Here is a 17,970-nt window from a genome sequence, read left to right on the forward strand (position 1 = left end):
CATATGACGATGCCGAATATCAAGCCAGTACACTGGTGGATCTTGTTCAGCGTTGCCTGCTCTGGCCAGCAGCAGCCTTCCGTGGTCTCAGTTGGCATGCTTTCCCAATGCCTGTTTACTGAGATTTTTTTGCAGGGAAATGCCAGAGGATTTTTTTCCTGCTCCTCCAATACTAGACCTCAGAGCCTCCAATGAAATTGATGGGCAATATATTCAGGACAAACAACAGGGAATATTTCTTCACTCAAACTGTGGCATTCATTGCTCATAGATGTACTGCTGGCCACTGGCGTAGATGGCTTTAAAAGAGGATTAGATAGATTCATGAAGGCTAGTTTTACCAGTAGCTACTAACTGCAGTCGTTAAAAGGAGCCTCCACAATCAGAGGCAGCAAACCTCAGAATTCCAGTGCTAGAAGGGACCATCAGAGGGCCAAGCTAGAAGTGACGAATTACACTTGAATGGCAAGTGAACAGACGCATATGTATTCTTCCCTGTTCACTGGCGCTCCACTTGCACTCCACTCGATCACTACGTGAAGAAGTAGTGCCACGGCCTCGATGCCCTGTTAGTTGGCTCTCCAGGACAGCTGGCCGGCCACTGTGAGAAACAAAGTGCTGGACTAGATGGACCAGTAGTCCCAGGGCTTTTTTTTCAGGGGGAACACGGGGGAACGGACTTCCGGAACCTCTTGAAAATGGTCACATGACTGGTGGCCCCGCCCCCTGATCTCCAGACAGAGGGGAGTCTAGATTGCCCTCCGCACCGCTGAGCAGCACAGAGGGCAATCTCAACTCCCCTCTGCCTGGAGATCAGGGATTGGGGCCACCAGCCATGTGACCATTTTCTCTGAGGGCAACCCACGGAGTTCCACCACCTCTTTTCCCAGAAAAAAAGCCCTGACTAGTCCAATCCAGCAAGGCTCCTCTGATGCTCTTATGAATGCACGACTTTCCTATTGTTAAGCAAGGGGTCTATCACTGGACTACTGAAGTCAAAGAAATCCTGTTAAATTCGAACCATATCGACGAGTCTCATACCATATTAGTTTTGGAAAGAGAAAGAAAGCAAAGCATAGGCTAAGACTCCAGTCAAATTGGAATTAGTTACTGTCATTTTTTCCCCATGTGGCCCTCTTTTTTTTGCCTCATTGTGAACAGGTGAAGTTGTACAGAAATATCCAACATCTGGACCCTTTGCTAACTGCTCCAAAAGCCCAGTATCATGTGCCTGTTGAACAGTGCCATTCTAAGCAGGTTTACTCAGAATCCTGCTCAAATTTATTCAATGGGGCTGCTTCCAAGAAAACATCCTTAGGATGACACTGTAAAACTATTGCTCTGTTTCACTACATCTGGATTGCATACAGATTATTTGTATGGGGCAACTAGAGTTTCTTTTTCTACGTGTCACCACCAGTGCCAAGCCAGCATTGGTGAATTAATAAGAACTCTCTCCCCACATGGCGGACTCGTGGCGCCGAGTGGTAAGCAGCAGTACTGCAGCCCAAGCTCTGCTCACAAACTGAGTTCGATCCTGGTGGAAGGCAGGTTCAGGTAGCCAGCTCAAGGTTGACTCAGCCTTCCATCCTTTTGAGGTCAGTAAAATGAGTACCCAGTTTTCTGGGGGTAAAGTGTAGATGATTGGGGAAGGCAATGGCAAACCACCCCGTAACAAAAAGTCTCCCCAAGAAAACATCGTGATGTGACGTCCCCCCATGGGTCAACAATGACTCGGTGCTTTACCTATTTACCTCCCTGAATGGGGAAAATTTTGTTTTCTCCATTTCCTCAAAGGCTTCTACTTCCCCCTATCCCTTACAAATTTAGGAGGCAATAAAATTGACTGGACCACTGCTTCTCCCAGCCAGTGGTTAGAGTAATGGACTAGAATCTGGGAGACCAAAGTTCAAATCTGCATTCTGCCATGGAAGCTTGATGGGTGACCTTGGGCCAGTTTAGCCTAACCTACTTCACAGGGTTGTTTTGAGGATAAAATGGAGGAGGGAAGGATGGTGTTGTAAGCCACTTTGGATCCTCAGTGGGGAGAAAGTGGGCTATAAATAAAATAAATAAACAGTCCACTTCTAACAGACAACTGCCTTCCATTATAAAAATATGACATGAGTCTACAGGCAGCCGTCCTTTCACTTTTTAGAAAAAACAACCAATAAGTCCAACAGTGTTGCAGGCACTGAGAACATGTCACTCGTCATCCAATAGTCACCTGCAAATTGTTACAGCAAAATTAATTATTATTATTTTACGTCATTTATACCCTGTGTTCTGACGCAAGGAGGGAATCCCAACCCTTTGTTGTCAAGTGTCAATGCACACACACAGGTTACAAACTTAAATACTTCATACACGTAAGGAATCTCTACTCACAATTCTTCTAAATAATGAAAGGAGAGAGTGCATCTTTCATGCATAAAGGTGCTTGGTGGAGCTTTGTAGACCCAGTGAATGTGGTGGAAAAAAAGAGATAACTTGTTCCTCTCCCTGCTGAGGAGTGAATGAAGAAGGAAATGGCCCTAATAAGTTTTGGAGAGGTTTAAAAGCCCCAGGAACTGAACCTGTGGGTAAGGCACTACAACTCCCAAGATGCACTTCTCTTAAAACTATAGGCATGCATTCTAGTCTAGAACATATTGATTAACTGAGTAATATATTCAGCTTGCTGCTGGAACAGAACGCCCTGCCTTTCTCCCCACTGGGAGACCCAAAATGGCTTATATCATCCTCTCCTCCATTTTATCCTCACAACAAAAGCCCTGCGAGGTTGGCTAGGCTGAGAGGGAATTACAGCCCTAAGATCACTCAGCAAACTTCCACAGCAGAACGAGGATTTGAACCTGAGTCTTGCGGATACTAGTTAGACACTTTAACCCCTACACTGCACTGGCTCTTTTTTGCAGAAGTAAATTTTGTGTCCAATAAACTTAAGTTTATTTGTATGGTGGAGAACTCAGATTTCCTTGCCTGGGATTCTTTGCAGAAAGATCACAGTGAAAAATGTACACGCCTCTCATGCAGCAATGCGGCTCTTGGGAGCTTATTTGAGTTTTTCCAGGCTACAGCTTAAAACACGAGGAAAGCCTGGGAAACTAGTTTCCACTAGAAACCCCACAGAACACACACAAAATTGTGATCCACAATAAGAGTTCTGTCATATTATCTCTAGGAAGCTATCATCTGTGCGCAGCCTATGTGGCCTAGTTCTTTTTCAGAGATAATAAACGCACGTCTGTGCTGTGCCCAATGAGACTTAAGCAGCTTGAATAACTGAACACTTCTCTATTTTAGAAAAATATATCCTTGTGCTTCAAAAACTAGCATGTCAGGAGAACACAAAGAAGGGAAGCCTTCCTCCACAACACACCAATTTCTGTGTGGCGGAACCTGTTTTGACTGAAATGGTAGGGCCCGGACACAAGCTTGACAATGCAATGACAGTGAAGACCATTGTATTGTGTGCTTGGCAGGGGGTGTACTTAACGGAGGCAAACTTAAGACTTAAAATACCATCTCGGCTTTGCGAGGTGGTCAACAGTGAGTTGACTTCAGAAGGCACCCTACAAACTGGAAACTGAGGCCAGGACTGATGGCAACTTAAGGCTCCTAGATGGAGTTTTTGGAGTTAAGACTTCTCAACTGTCATATAAAGAGAAAGCACCTGCCAGTTTCCACATACAAAGAGACCAGCTTGCAGTGTTAGGGATCTTACTGCCATGAGTGCAACCAGAATTGCTGGCAACCTGCAGGTACCACCATCATCCAGTAGGACATACCATTCTTGCAGCTCCAGAGAGGGGATGAGTCCAGCTGACCCATTGGAGGAACCCTCCACCCGGCCCTGCCACCAGTTGCTGTCATCCTTGTTGATGATCTCAATGATGTCTCCTGTCTGGAACTTCAGACCAGCTTCCTTGCAAGGGATCAGGTTGTCTTTTTTGGGGTCGTAGTCAAACTGGGCTCTCATGAACATCTGGAAGAGAAGGGTCAATAGCCAGCTAGACAGCAGGCTTCAGTTCACAGGAGGAAGCAGCCGTCATCCTCAGACCGGCAAGGGATTAAACTAGATACAAGAAGGACCAACAACAGAAGAGACAAATGCCCCCTTTCATTTCTCTTTCTACCTGCCAACAAACACACATCCCAACATAAATCTTATTTATCACATTTGTATTCTGCCCTTCCTCCTAAGAGCCCAGATGTGATGTTAGACTGATTTAACCTCACAACAACCCTGAGAGACCACGTAACAGTAAATTGCCCAGGGGCACAGAGTGAACCTCACGGCTGAGGGGAGGATCTCAAATAACAACAACTGTGCTTATATACTGCTCTTCTAGATAGGCCGTTTCCAGATGGCTTACCGGCCCCCGGAACATCGCGCCACGGTGCGGGGAAAACGCGAAATATCGCGTTTTCTCGTGAGAGTTTTGCGTGATGTCGTGCAAAACTCGCGCGAGAAAATGCGATATTTCGCGTTTTCCCCACCCCGTGGCACGACGTTCCGGGGGCCGGTAAGCCGTCTGGAAACGGCCATAGATTAGTGCCCACCCCCAGCGGTGAAGAAGTTAGTGTTATTAATATCCCCACAATACAGATGAGGAGCTGGGGCTGAGAGGAGTGGCTTACCAAGGCCGCCTACTGAGCTCATGGCAGAAGTGGGATTCGAACCAGTAGAGTGCTGATTTGCAGCCAAACCACATAACCACTGTGCTATAGCAGCTCTCAGTAGGGCCGTGCATTTGGGTTATTTTCAGTTAGAAACAATGCCCTTAAATTCCCTGTTTCATTTCAGATTGGACATACTTGAACTGGAGCAAGGCACTCCCAAAATTTTGGATTTTGATTCCTAAAATTTTTCTTCCAAAATTCTTCCAAAATTTTGGATTGGACAGGGGTGTATTTTGGCTGTGTTCAATGGGCCACCAGGTCTACTGCCTGTTGAAAACAGCAAAAGTAGTAGAGTTTGGATAGCAGCCAAAGGCTCTGCCAGTTTCACCCCCTCTTCTAAGAGGCAAAGAGGAAATCCACAAACCCTCTGAGCAGGGATCTCCCTGGCTCTGCAGAGAGGGGAAATTGACAAAGCCTTCCGATCTCTTTTAAAACTCAGCTTCCCGGCTAACATTGCGACTCCCTTCAGGTACATGTCCTTGTGTAATTCGTCTCTTGTAGCTTGGCTCTCAGTTCTTACCTTGAGAAGCATTCAAAAATGATACTCCCGCCACCCTATACACACCTGCTGTATGAAACAATATCGTCACTACTGTCTCATTTTGATGGATGTGTAAATCATGGCCATACATTTCGCTTATATCCCATCTTGCTTCGACAATGGGACTCAAGGTGACATTCATGGAGTTCCCAGGAGGCTTCCATGCAACCAATAACCAAACCCAGGTTTGCTTACCTTCAGCAAAATTCCTAGGCCAAGTGCCTTCAAAACCTTTGTGGTATGGAAGCCACTACCGTAATTATTCCCCCTTCACTGTTTTGGAAATGTGCAGGAAGAGCCCGTGCCTCCATTCTTCCCCAAACCACTCTCATCAGTCTACCTTTGCCCTTTTTCCATTGCACCTCCACCCCACTTGTCCATCTTATGTAGATTTAGGGTTGCCCAACTTGTCTGCCTGGCATGGCTCTTGGGCACGAGGAGGAGGATTTCATCCTGCCAAACAGCAGTTAGGGAAAGGTTTCTTTTCTCTCATCCCTATACCTGCATGCTAGGGAAAACCACACTGTTCCTTGAACCTTGCCAGAAAAAGCGTGAGAAGCGTGTGGGAAACGACTTTTGCAATTTCACACACTGGCCTGCCCTTCCGTGGGTAAAAAGGCAGGGCAGAGATAGGCAACCTTTTCAGCTTAAGTGCCAGAAAACACCCACACTCTCTACCTGTAAAAATGCTGATGCACCGGCAAACATGTACTTGGGGGTTGCCACCAAAAACAAGTAAAATCATGCAGATTGGCTTAACTTTCACGAGAGACAGGATCCAGATTTTTCTTGGCTTAGAGCAGAATGTGCTGTTTTAAAGTGCCCCTGGGTTAGGGTGGCCAGATGTCTTCTTTTTCAGAGGACAGTCCCCTTATCTTCAGGAAAACTGGCTGAGGCTTTGGTGTTTTTTTCTTTAAGCTAAAGATTTTGGAAACATTTGAGTGCCAGTCTGTCCTTCAAGGAGCTGAGCTCTGCCTCCTGCCTCCAGACAGAGCTGGCAGGACAGTAAACTGTATTTCTAAATTATTTTAGAAATTACAGTATTAATTTAGAAATTATAGTATTATTTTAAATTATACTAATTATGTGTAAATTTGCACGAAGGGAGCCTGCCAGGGCAGGAAAGATGAGCTCATGAAATATAAATCCAAAGGGGAAGGGTCTGCCTATGAATGTCTATTAGCACATGCGATTTTATGCAAATGTTGACCTCCTCCCATCCTGCTTACTGAAGGCTTTCCCCTTCTTTTTCAATCATCGATAGATGGCCCCCCTACCCCAATCAACATCTCTGGCCCTGTTGCCACTGGGGAAAAACAAGCGGTAAATTAAGACAGCTGCCCAAAGGAAGGCCTGCTCTACACAGGCAGTAGAATGAGTTGGAGGAATTCAGAGCATTCAAAAACGGGATCCTTTGCCTGCAGTGGGTTCAGCCCATCCTACCATCTCAGGATTCTGCTGCCTCATCCTACTGCAGGTGCAGACTCGTTTTGATTTGAACCAGCAAGAAAAGTGACGTTGCATTTAGCATGCTTCATATTGAGACCCGGAGTCAGCAAAATGTCCTGTTCATAAATCACGGAGAGGCAAACATATATTGCAGGAGCTCTGTGATCAGATTTCCTCAAGTACTGTTGTTTTTAAGCAGCTGCTAGCTGCAAATGAAATCAGAAGTGCTAGGGAAAGGGGCTGCCCCCCTCCCATGCCAGTTTCCTTATCTGAACACCCTGAAGCTATTGTTAGCTCCACTGAGAAAACAAAAGAGAGGCAAGATACGGGTATCTGAATTCCCGCCCCCCAGTGAAGATAATACAGCAGCGTAAGAGAAGGGGATGATTTAGATCAGGAAAACGGCACGAGGGGAAGGTTTAAATGACTGTTCTCCCAACACAGCTTTTCTGATCTAATTTGCAGCCCACAGTAGATGCTTTTAAGGAAGATTAAAACTTTGCAAGATCCAATCATGGATCTCTGCATCATATCCGTTTCGGTTCTGACGTGTTCATACACTCCTGTGTGCCTAAGGCAGGAGCCTTACTTCTCCCCATACAATTTTCTCAGCTTCAGAGCACCAAATACTCACTGATGCTGTGACTGGGTGTGGGTGGTGCTGAATACGCTTTCCAATAATCAGGCATGACTTCCCACTTTCTGTATTTCCTTGCCCCTTCCGACTAAGCACAAGCAAACTCGGGGGGGTGGGGTGGGGGATGGCAACTATGCTGTTATTGGCAGAAGGCGTACAGTGTGCAGAACCCAGCTTTTTTATGGAGCAGAATTTCAGTTCTAGGTGCAGAATTTTGGTATCTGTTCGCACAACCCCATTTAGCCCTACCACAAGGGCACCAAGGTGGAAGCTCCACCTACCTGGAGGGCAGGAACACGGCTCTGCTGATTGGGAATGACCTTTAGCGAGACTGTGCCCTTGGTTTCTTTCTAGCGAACAAACAAAAGGGAGAAAAATCAGCCTCTGGAGCAGGCGGCCACTTGACCAACCACAGAAACCACCCCCACACTCCAAATTTTCTCAGCAGCTGGGAACTCGGGGGCACACCTGCTATCTGAGATAATTTAGCTGGAGATGCCAGGGATTGAACCTGGGACCTTATGCATGGGGGGTAGGGACTCTGCCACAGAGCCACAGCCTGCTGCAGGTATTAGCAAGGGATAAATCCTCATCTCCATGCTGTGAAAAGAAGAAAGCTTTGATCCCTCGTCCAGTTGCCCCAGTACCTACCAGCATCTTCTGCAGCTGATCTACAGAGTGGTTGGTGACGCTTTTCCCATTGATCTCTAGGATCTCGTCCCCCACATGAAGGGAGCCTGCCAGGGTAGGAAAGATGAGCTCATGAAATAGAAATCCAAAGGGGAAGGGTCTGCCTATACACCAGGCAGTGCTGATACTCAAATGGTGCAACTTGGTGTGTGTCAGCCACTCATGAACATTGTGTTCCGAACAAAAGGATCTCAAGCCCACCCTCCCAACTACTCCTCAACCCCCCCCCCCCAAATTACTCAGGATGAGTCTTCCTCAGCATAGGGAAGGAACCAGGAACCATTCCATCCTGTGAACTGTCACTCTTCAAAGCATGGCCAGAAGAACACACTGCTAGGAGCCAAAGAGAGCTTAAATGTCTCTAGTAGCAATCCATACACTCTGAACTCTGAGGCTTAGGAAGCCCAATATAGATGACTCAGCTGAAGAAGTAAACTATGAAACACATCCCTCTCAAGAGGAGATTGCATGCTCAACATGTGGCGTTCGCTTGAATTCAAATCACTTTGCAGCCTGTTAGAACTCAGCTTGACCTCTTGCCTTATTCTGCTTTTGCCAACAGCAAAGAATCTTGTTGCTATAAAGCCAGCCATTGCTCTTGGCTGGAGGCAGGTCAATCTAATTCTGTCAGGGATAGCACAGCAAGACTTGAAGTTGCCACGCCTTAATCTCTGACTCTGGGAATCCTTTTCTAGACTGAACTGCATCAGAGTTGCTCAGCATTTCTTAGCTGTCCCAGTGCTGAAATAGCTTCACTTCTAAAGATAGACATGACACAAAATCTGTATGTACCTTCCATTGCGTCTAACAGAGAAGGGGAAGTATTGCTGTGGGGACGGAAGTCTCCTTAAAGGGTGTAAGCAGACAAAACACTCTGCGCCTAAACCGTGATGCTGGCAACCAGGAGCATCAGCAAGGGAAATCCAGTGCTGTGAAGTGTTGGCATCTCTGGGCCAAGCTACCCTAAGAAACTGGCGCTAAGAATTTTAAAGCTATTTTCCAGGCCTCTTTACCTTGCCTGTGAATCATGCCTCCATGGAGGATTCTGGCCACCATACAGCTCTGCTTCTCATTCAGCTTCAGCGTGATGCCCTGGAACAGACACGAAAGTCTGAGACAGCCCAGATAAGCACTGCAGTGCGAAGGCTTGTTTTCTTCAGAGAGGCTTTTCCGGGGTTCTTTGTGTGTGCTCAATTGTGACAGCCCCATATGGTTACCGGAGAGGACCATCATGGCCCAACTCTGTCCTGGTTGTTTTCCACCCGTAAGAACAGCAGCCAAATAACACTTCTTTCTCTAGGTCCTGATTTGCCCTGAGAAGCTGTTTCTACGGCCATGAAAGAATAAACACAGCATGTCTGCAAAGCCAAGGGTCATTCCTGGTGCGGGGCAAGCTGCTGCAACAAATCAAACTCTCAGCCCCTGGAACCATCAAGGTGAAGGTGCTCCCTCCCCACCCGAGCTCACCATGGGCTCCTCTGCGACCTTCTCAAACTGGATGAACCTCATTTTCCGCACTTCGTGGCCGTTTGCATGGGCTGGGCTGCCCAGCATGGCCGAGCCATTCGTGTAAATATCTTCAGTGATGGCATTCAAGGGGGACGGGTTTGCCTGTAAAGGCAAAAGCAAAACCCAGGTTTAGGAGCAGCGCCCAATAGGTCTTGCTGCCTCGTAGTTTCCATTCTCTTTCCAAAAGGCCTTTACCGTAGTCTTTCCCCATTCCCACCCATTAACCCATCACAGTTTTGGCAACAGCTGCCACATCCTATACTCAGCAATTTTCAAGCTATGAGTGTTCCTGAAAAAAAGGAAGGCCTCTGCAGACCTCCTCGAATCAGGCAGCTTGCAACCCCCCAAATTCTGCACCATTAACCTAGCCTCAAGGAAATCTGGATTCTGCAGCTTTCATTCAGCAAACTGCATTAAATCACCTCTTTATTTTGTACGATGTGTTCTACCAGTCAGAAAGAAAAGCAAAATCTGTTTCATTCTCTTTGCAGCTCATCTTATCTTTATGTTGAGCAGGAAGCAACAGAAAACAGGACATTTGGGTGGCTGGACAAGAGCAAATTTATTTATAGCTCTCCTGTCTTCCATGAAACTCAAAGCAGCATCTATCAAAGTCTCGCATCCAAGCCCTGACCTCCTAGACTTGCTTAGCTTCAGCGTGGTCCCTGTTTCACGTGCTCTCAGGCTATGCCCTGCAACATTCTCACTCACATTTCTTCCATACTGAGCTGAGGAAAATAGGCTACCAAGGCAAGACTATGAATGTTTTGTTGTGTCCCATTCATGTCACTGCTCCAACAAGACAGGCTTACTGATGGTCCACCCCATCTCCCAATCAATTGAAATATTTCTAAGCCCCCTGCCCCGCACAAGCACAAAACAAGTTTCTCAAATTTAAAACACATACCATCAAACCCACGATGAGGGCTAGAAACCTATTTTTTTAAAGCATGCTGAATTTCCCAGGATGCACCATTCTAGGCTCCAAGCCCACATTCTGTGGTTGCACGGCATTGCACAATGCCCAAAGTCCCCTGGCCATGAAGTTTCTCCCAGGAGAAAGAGTCCAAGCTGTGAACCAGCTTCCAAACCTGACTTTCTCTGCTGCAATACCTCTTCCCTTGCAATCTTTGGATCTGACCTACAAATGCATAAAGACAGAAACAATGCCACCACTTCTGAAACCCTCACCCAAATCCACATTATAAACAACACCCCCTCTATTAAAATCCTTTTGTACAGGTTAGGTCTTGCTCCACTCTTATCTCCTGCAAGCAGGCAAAGGGCTCAGTTGGCCCACGGTTTAGCCTGCTAAGCAGCAAAACAACACAGAAAGCGGTTGCTTGTCTGCTACTGGAAAGGCCTTATCATTGGACTCCAAGGTTGCTCTTACTGGGTACTTAGCAATGTTTTCTGACTCAGCCACTGAACAGAAAACCTGTTTGTCTTCAACCCCCAGGCACTGATCAGGTCTTGCTTAGCTTCGGCAATGCTGCTATATATTCCACGATGCCGTTGGGATCGCTCCGTCTGCACTTCTGGATCCCTGAATGAGAAGTCAACGCTGGCTAGTGATTCAAGCATCAGACTAGTGATTGGTGGCTAGTGATTCGAGCAACACTGCGGAGACCCAGGTTCAAATCCCCATTTAGCCATGAAGCCCGTTGAATGAATTTAGGCCGGCCTCTTTCTTTCAGCCTTACATCACAAGGAGCCAGTTTGTTGTAGCGGTTAAGAGCGCGGGACTCTAATCTGGAGAGCCGGGTTTGATTCCCCGCTCCTCCACTTGAAGCCACCTGGGTGACCTTGGGTCAGACACAGCTCTCTCAGAGCTCTCTCAGCCCCACATACTTCACAGGGTGTTTTGTTGTGAGGATAATAATGACATACTTTGTAAACTGCTCTGAGGGGGCATTAAGATGTCCTTAAGGGCGGTATATAAATGTTGTTGTTGTTGTTAAGGCTATTGTGAAAATAAAATGGAGAAAGGAAGAACCGTATTCGTCACCTTGAGAAAGCCTGAGATAGAAATGTGAGGGATGGGACAGATAAGAATAGCCAAGATTGTAGTGGAGGACCCCTCATAATGCTTCTAGAGACTTACAAGCAAGGCAGGGTGACGACGGCTTGTTTGCCAGCATCATCCAGAGGTAAACTGCCTCTGACCACGAGGGTTATAGTTAAGCTATCATGGCTGATCTTCTTAGTTCTATTTGGGGCTACATCTAGTCCCCCCACCAAGTAATCTAAAAGAGGTTCCTTTAGGGTCTGCAGCAACCCTACCATCGTCAAACATCCAGCACACACTAACAGAGTACCACATTGACACTGGGGTTCATTCACATTAACATATAAATATCTAAACAACATTTTCTTGTAACATAGGATTTTTATTAAATTTGCTGACTCTATCTCAGTTGATAAAAAAAAAGAAAATATTTGAAACTAAAAAAAAAACCAACGATCTGAATGCTGAAATGTCACATTTCAACAATGTCCAAAAATGTGTTCCAGTTCCAAACTGAATTGGTTCTGCCATGTAAGTATATTCATTTCAACTGGCTGTCCATCGGAATACAGTTGATATCAAAAGCAGGGCCGTTTTCACACTACTTATCTGCTCCCGGAACGTTGCGAAACATCGCGCAAAACTCTCGTGAGAAGATACGATCTTCCGCATTTTTTGTGTGATGTTTCGCAACGTTCCGGGAGCAGGTAAGTAGTGTGAAAACGGCCCAGATATATGGGGGAGGGGGTTGTGCTGGGTGTGCATGCATGCGCCAGAATTACAACAAACGGGCATGCACACGTGCACAGACAAACCCTGACTTCCTCAGCCAAGAAGATGCTCAGAATTATTTACTCCTTCAAGCTAGATATTTACTAATCCAGTTTTGTACATACCACACTAGCCCCTGGGCCACTCCAATCTAAAACCCTTAAGTATGTATGTTTTACTATGTTTATTTCTATTCCCACCATTCACCCTGGGGCAGCATAAGAACAGTGAGTTGCACTCAGAGCTTTCCTAAGGCAACGCAAATAAACCCAGATGTCCCTGGTTAGATATTATTGGTTTTACTGCATCATTTAGCCTGCTGGGCCAACAGCCACTGCTGCTAGTCTGTCAAAGTAATGCTTACATACTCAAAGCCTGTGGCAGTTAAAGTGGCCGAAAAGACAGAAATTCTGCACCCAAATCCTTTCCCTGGGCAATAATACAAAAGTGAACAGCATGGAAGAAAGACTGGGCAGAAAAGCAAACCCCAAGACCCCCGAGGTTAAAGCCAAAGTGGCAGGGTAGACGCAAAACTGGAACCGTATGGATTTCCCTTTCACCAGACGGAGTAAAAACCACTGGCACAGATGGCTTTGAAAGGCTGCGGCCCTGTCGCTTTACAGGAGCGGCTGGAAGCTGCTCTTGATAGATGTGAGCACTCCACATCTATTTGTGGAGGGTTGGTTAGCAAAGGAAGTCCGAAAACGAGGAGGACATTGTATCAAGTCATCAGCTGTTTACAATCTCAGGATTTATCATATTTCTTTATTTTAAAGATTTACCCTCTACTTTTCCTCCCCAATGGTGACCAAAAGAGGCTTAAATTATTCTCCCCTCCTCTATCCGATCTTCACAACAAACACCCTGTGAAGTAGGCTAGGCTGAGAGAAAATTAGGGGCCCAAGATCACCTGGCGAACTTTCCTGTCACAAATTTGAACCTGGGTCTAAGGGCTGCTTTAGTCATGCAGGTTTTTAAAGAGTTGGGTCTAGATTCACCACACCCACCTCCAGTTCCCACAGCTGCTAAGTGGCTGCGGGAAATGACTGTTAAGAAATAAAGGAGAACCCAAACGGCCTCAGAACGCCTCCGCAGGGGGAGGAAGGGCTCCTGGCACTCTCCTCAAGCCATTTTACAAAATAGCGAACGGGGCAGGAGTCTCTGTTTTTGCTGTTCCATGTGGAGTATTCTGTGCACATGGAGCAGTAAAAACAGGGAAATGCTATTTTGACACAGGGGAAAGGCTTGGTGAGGGGAGCCCTTCCTTCCCCTGCTGTAGTGTTCTGGGGCTGTTAGGGCTCTCTTTTATTTTTTAACAGCCATTCCCCACAGCTGCTGTGCGGCTGCTGGGAACCCAAGTTGGATCTGGGGAACCTTGACCCAGCTCTTTAAAAATCTGCATGTCTAGAGAGACTCTGACGCTCTAACCACCACACCACGCTGTGGCTCATTCTTAGCTATCAGTTGCCTCCGTCACATGCATGAAGTAGAACTCCTACTTGATCGGACAATTTCCTGGATGATAGTTACTGCGTTCACAGAGCTAAGTAGAATTTCAAGATACAGAGGAAGCATATCTCTGAATACAAGTCACAGAGAAGGGGGCAACGGAGAAGAGTTATTATCTTGAAGCCTAGCTCGTGAGCTTCCTAGAAGCATCTGGCTGGCCACTGAAAAGGCCTCTAGTCTCATTCGGGGCCAAGCTACAAGTGACAAATGACACTTGAACGGCAAGTGAACAGACTCATGGGTATTCCTCACGCGATCAAGTGGAGCGCAAGTGAACAGGGAGGAATACACAGGAGTCTGTTCACTTGCCGTTCAAGTGTCATTCCTCACTTGTAGCTTGGTCCTCATTCTGCAGGTTCCAGTGGTGTTTATATTGTTACGACAAACAAGAAAAGAAGCCTAGCCATGAATAAAATCAAAAGAAGCTCCATGGATGGATTTGATTTAAATCATAATTTAAATCACTAGTCAGGAACACTTGATTTAATTACCGCTTTTGACATAAAAGTGTATTCTTCTTGGTGGTTATAACCTTAACCCACACATCTGCAGAGGGACAGTTTAGTTGCGATCTGTCACTTAATTTGCTCTCTATATTATTTATTTTAAAACATTGTTCTGTTATCCCTGATGACACATATATACAGTCCGAGAAGTGCAGAACTAAGCAGCTTTGATGGAATCTTGTAAACTAAGCACTGAGTCCTATTGGAAAGATAGAAAAATTAGCTTAAATAATCTATACGGGAACCCCATGAAAGGTGGTCCCTAATCCACAAACCACTGAAATTTTCAAAATTTTCTTAATCATTATTAATATATTGTCTCATAATAATGGAATTTATAATTCCTATTTCATGGTATGTTTGATCTATAATGTATTTTAATTAAAACTTAATTTTTTAAAAGGCAGTATAGTGTAGTGGTTAATGTGTGTGTTCAGGATCTGGGCGACTCAGGTTCAATCCCCACTCTGCCACAGAAGCCATGAGCCAGTTACACTTTACAACAGCCTACCTCATAGGGCTGTTGTAAGGATGAGATGGAGGAGAAGAGAATGATGCAGGCCTCTTTGGATCCCCATTACGGGCTCTGGATCCCCGCTGGGGAGAAAGATGGGATATAAATGAAGTAAATAAATTAATTAAAACTCTCTTTTAGTTCGGTTTATTCCTCCAAAAGCATTTGATCAAAAATCTGCTTTAAAATTTTTAAAATGCGAGCTTTTTATTTTTAAAAAAACCCACATTGGTTTGAATGGGAAGCCTTGGAAGTGAGACTGCTGAACAGTGTAGCAACCGCATTGAATAAACACTCTCCGGCTGCTTCCTCCTGCATTCTCCTCTGGTGGCAGTCCTGGCCTAGGTTCAAAGTGCCTGTCAGGGGAGCTGAGTCAGCCCGGCCTCATCTCTTATCTCTGCTTCTTCCCCTTGAAGGAGTCCGTGAGGCAGCTCAATGCCATATCTCTTGGCTCAGCAAAGATTTCCCCAGAATGCAGCACATTCCAGGAACCAGCACAAAGGTTGGTCTAGCCAGGACACTCCCCACCCCCAGCTCAGCATGAACCTTGGCTTTCAGTTGAGGGATGCATGCCAAGAGCCTTTTCCTAAATCTAAAAGGTGGATCTGGCATGTGGAGAATGAGCCCCATCTACGCATGCTTCTAACCAGGGCTTTTTTTCTGGGAAAAGAGGTGGTGGAACTCAGCGGGTTGCCCTCGGAGAAAATGGTCACATGGCTGGTGGACCCGCCCCCTGATCTCCAGACAGAGGGGAGTTTAGATTGTCACGGCGCGGAGGGCAATCTACTCTCTGTCTGGAGATCAGGGGGTGGGGCCACCAGCCATGTGACCATTTTCAAGAGGTTCCGGAACTCCGTTCCACCACGTTCCAGCTGAAAAAAAGCCCTGCTTCTAACAGCTGTCAGGTGTACTGAACAATTGAAGCACTGTGGAGGAGCTGATCACAGGGAGTAGGGGAGGCTGCAGAAATGTGGACCTCCTCCCAGGCAAACAGCCACAGTTGCCAATTGACCTGGAGAAAAATGTCCTGCCCTTTCAACAGAGGTTTAATGGGATTATTTACAGGTGATTTACATCCATGCCGTGAAAAGCTTCCACTGCCAATTTCAGCACATTAAGCCTCTATAAAATGGACTGGACGTTTTTCTCCGCGCCAGTTGGCAACCATAAAAGCAACTGCTGATCGGTATCACAGCCGCCGGAGGACCAGTTGAGATGAGGGTTCAACCCCTGTGGGCAAGGCAAGGACCGCACTGGCATATGGCTCAGATGATTTTGGAGTTTTCAGTCACTATTTCAACTTGAGAATTCCCATTTAGATACTCCTTTGTGCCAATCAAAACCACAGGTTGCATCCAGTGGACCTCATCTGCTAGCAAAGGTACTTTCTTCTGAGAGGAGGAGCCTTCACATTATGGAAAACCTTCTTGCATTAGGTTCCTTCTGCTGGAGGAAAGTCCCTCTGCTAGCAGAACAGGTCCACAGAATCCAACACTGTGATCCTTTATTTTCACATCATGTTTGCTCGCACTAAATTCTCCCCATAAAACGTCTGTGTTTTTCTATGATAGCTATGCACAAGGAAATCTGCATTACATACTATGTCCATAATCTATGTATAAATAACTCACATTGTATGTATGAATGCCAGATAATTACGTACAAAAACTGTATGACATGTGCACACAAACCAATGCACTAAAACCAACAGTGAAAAGCAAATAACTGAGACAATCGGCGGAGTATAAAAAGAAACAGGGAACATTTGCTCATCCCAACCAGAATGCAGGCGCACATGCAGCAGGACTTGGCTTTCTGCACCCAGTGCTCTGCTCTTGTCCAAAATTACAAGGAATTACAAAGAAAACAACAAAATACATTCTTCCCCGGTTCTATTCCCATAACCTGCCCACTGCAGCTCCTGTTGCAGGAAATTGTTTGCTACTGACCCTTAATGCAACTGGGCCTTTGATCTTTCAGAAATCAGACAAGGACAAAAACATTTTTAGTGTTCAGACACCTAGACATTTCACGCAGCGGCCTACATGCTTAACGTGCCTTCCCCGGTGTTGCTCAGAGCTGCAGCCATGGACGCCCACCCCTCCACCCCCAAATTCTCCTTTGAAAAAAGAGGAAACATCTGCAGGAGGCTACAACCGTCACAGATAAACTATCAGCAGCAAGATAATGCAAAACAAATTGGAGAGGGAGCTCACCAGAACAATGACAATAGCTTCTGATTGAGTGAGAGTCAAGGCAAGCTGGGGAATCTTATCATCCAGCCGGGCACCCTAGGCTGAAACAAGTCCGGTTGCCTCCAAAAAGCACCGGGGGTTGCATGTACTACAGACACACCTTGCAGGGACAAACAGAGTGATGGAAAAAACAATGAGAGGGACAACATAAATGGCTGTGTGTGTCTAGGAACCCAAACATTTGGTAGGAAAGGTTTGGAGAACTAGCAATGTTTTTATAGGCAGGTGATCTCTGTGGGATCCCTGTGGTCACCATCTCCCTGATATATTCTGCAACTGTGAGCAAAAATACTGCCACTGGTTGTAGAACTGCAAGACTTGCTGGTTTTGCTCTTGCATTACATGACTTATTTCCTGTCTAATGTTGCTGATAAGATAGAAAAGGCAGCAATTTAGACTTGATTGTACTGTTGCTGATCAGTTGTGACGTCGACCCAGTGTGGTGCAGTTGTTAGAGTGTCACACTAGAATCTGGCAGACCCGGGTTCAAATCCCCACTTTATCATAAAGCTTGCTGTGCTACCTTGGCCTAGTCATTCCTTATTCTGGAAGCAGCTAAGAGGAGATGCTGGCTTCCAGGTAGCTTTAACGCGCTGCCTCTTTCAACCCAGATTGTAAAGGAATCCTTACTTACAGTTGGAGCCAGTGAACAAGACATGGTTCAATCAGAAGCAAGATACATCTTTATTGGTCCAGATTTATTTGTAGACAAGCAGTAAATTCATGATAGCTGTTGCATCCTTGCTTGAGGGGGTAAGATGCCAAACAAAGGGATTAAGAGGACTATCAACTTTTAACACCTTCACAGGAAGCCTACAATAAACGTCTATATTGGAGGGGGGGACTACAATTCCCATGAGTACCAATTGTTAAAGGGACAGCACATAGTTCTGAC

The 17,970-nt window shown here is 46.0% G+C and overlaps 1 protein-coding gene across 1 annotated transcript in view; it reads right to left on the reverse strand.

Moving 5' to 3' along the window:
- Positions 1 to 17,970, reverse strand: part of MPP1 (MAGUK p55 scaffold protein 1) — a 37,097-nt gene that overhangs the window by 10,410 nt on the left and 8,717 nt on the right. Inside the window, exons 2-6 of the mRNA XM_054996882.1 lie at positions 9,471 to 9,614; positions 9,017 to 9,095; positions 7,965 to 8,050; positions 7,595 to 7,663; positions 3,792 to 3,988 (exon numbers count right to left, since the gene is read on the reverse strand). Of these exons, the coding sequence (XP_054852857.1) occupies positions 3,792 to 3,988; positions 7,595 to 7,663; positions 7,965 to 8,050; positions 9,017 to 9,095; positions 9,471 to 9,614 (575 nt within the window). The remainder of the gene's footprint in view (positions 1 to 3,791; positions 3,989 to 7,594; positions 7,664 to 7,964; positions 8,051 to 9,016; positions 9,096 to 9,470; positions 9,615 to 17,970) is intronic.

This window comes from Eublepharis macularius, chromosome 13 (genome assembly GCF_028583425.1).
Source record: "Eublepharis macularius isolate TG4126 chromosome 13, MPM_Emac_v1.0, whole genome shotgun sequence".
Lineage (NCBI taxonomy): Eukaryota > Metazoa > Chordata > Lepidosauria > Squamata > Eublepharidae > Eublepharis > Eublepharis macularius.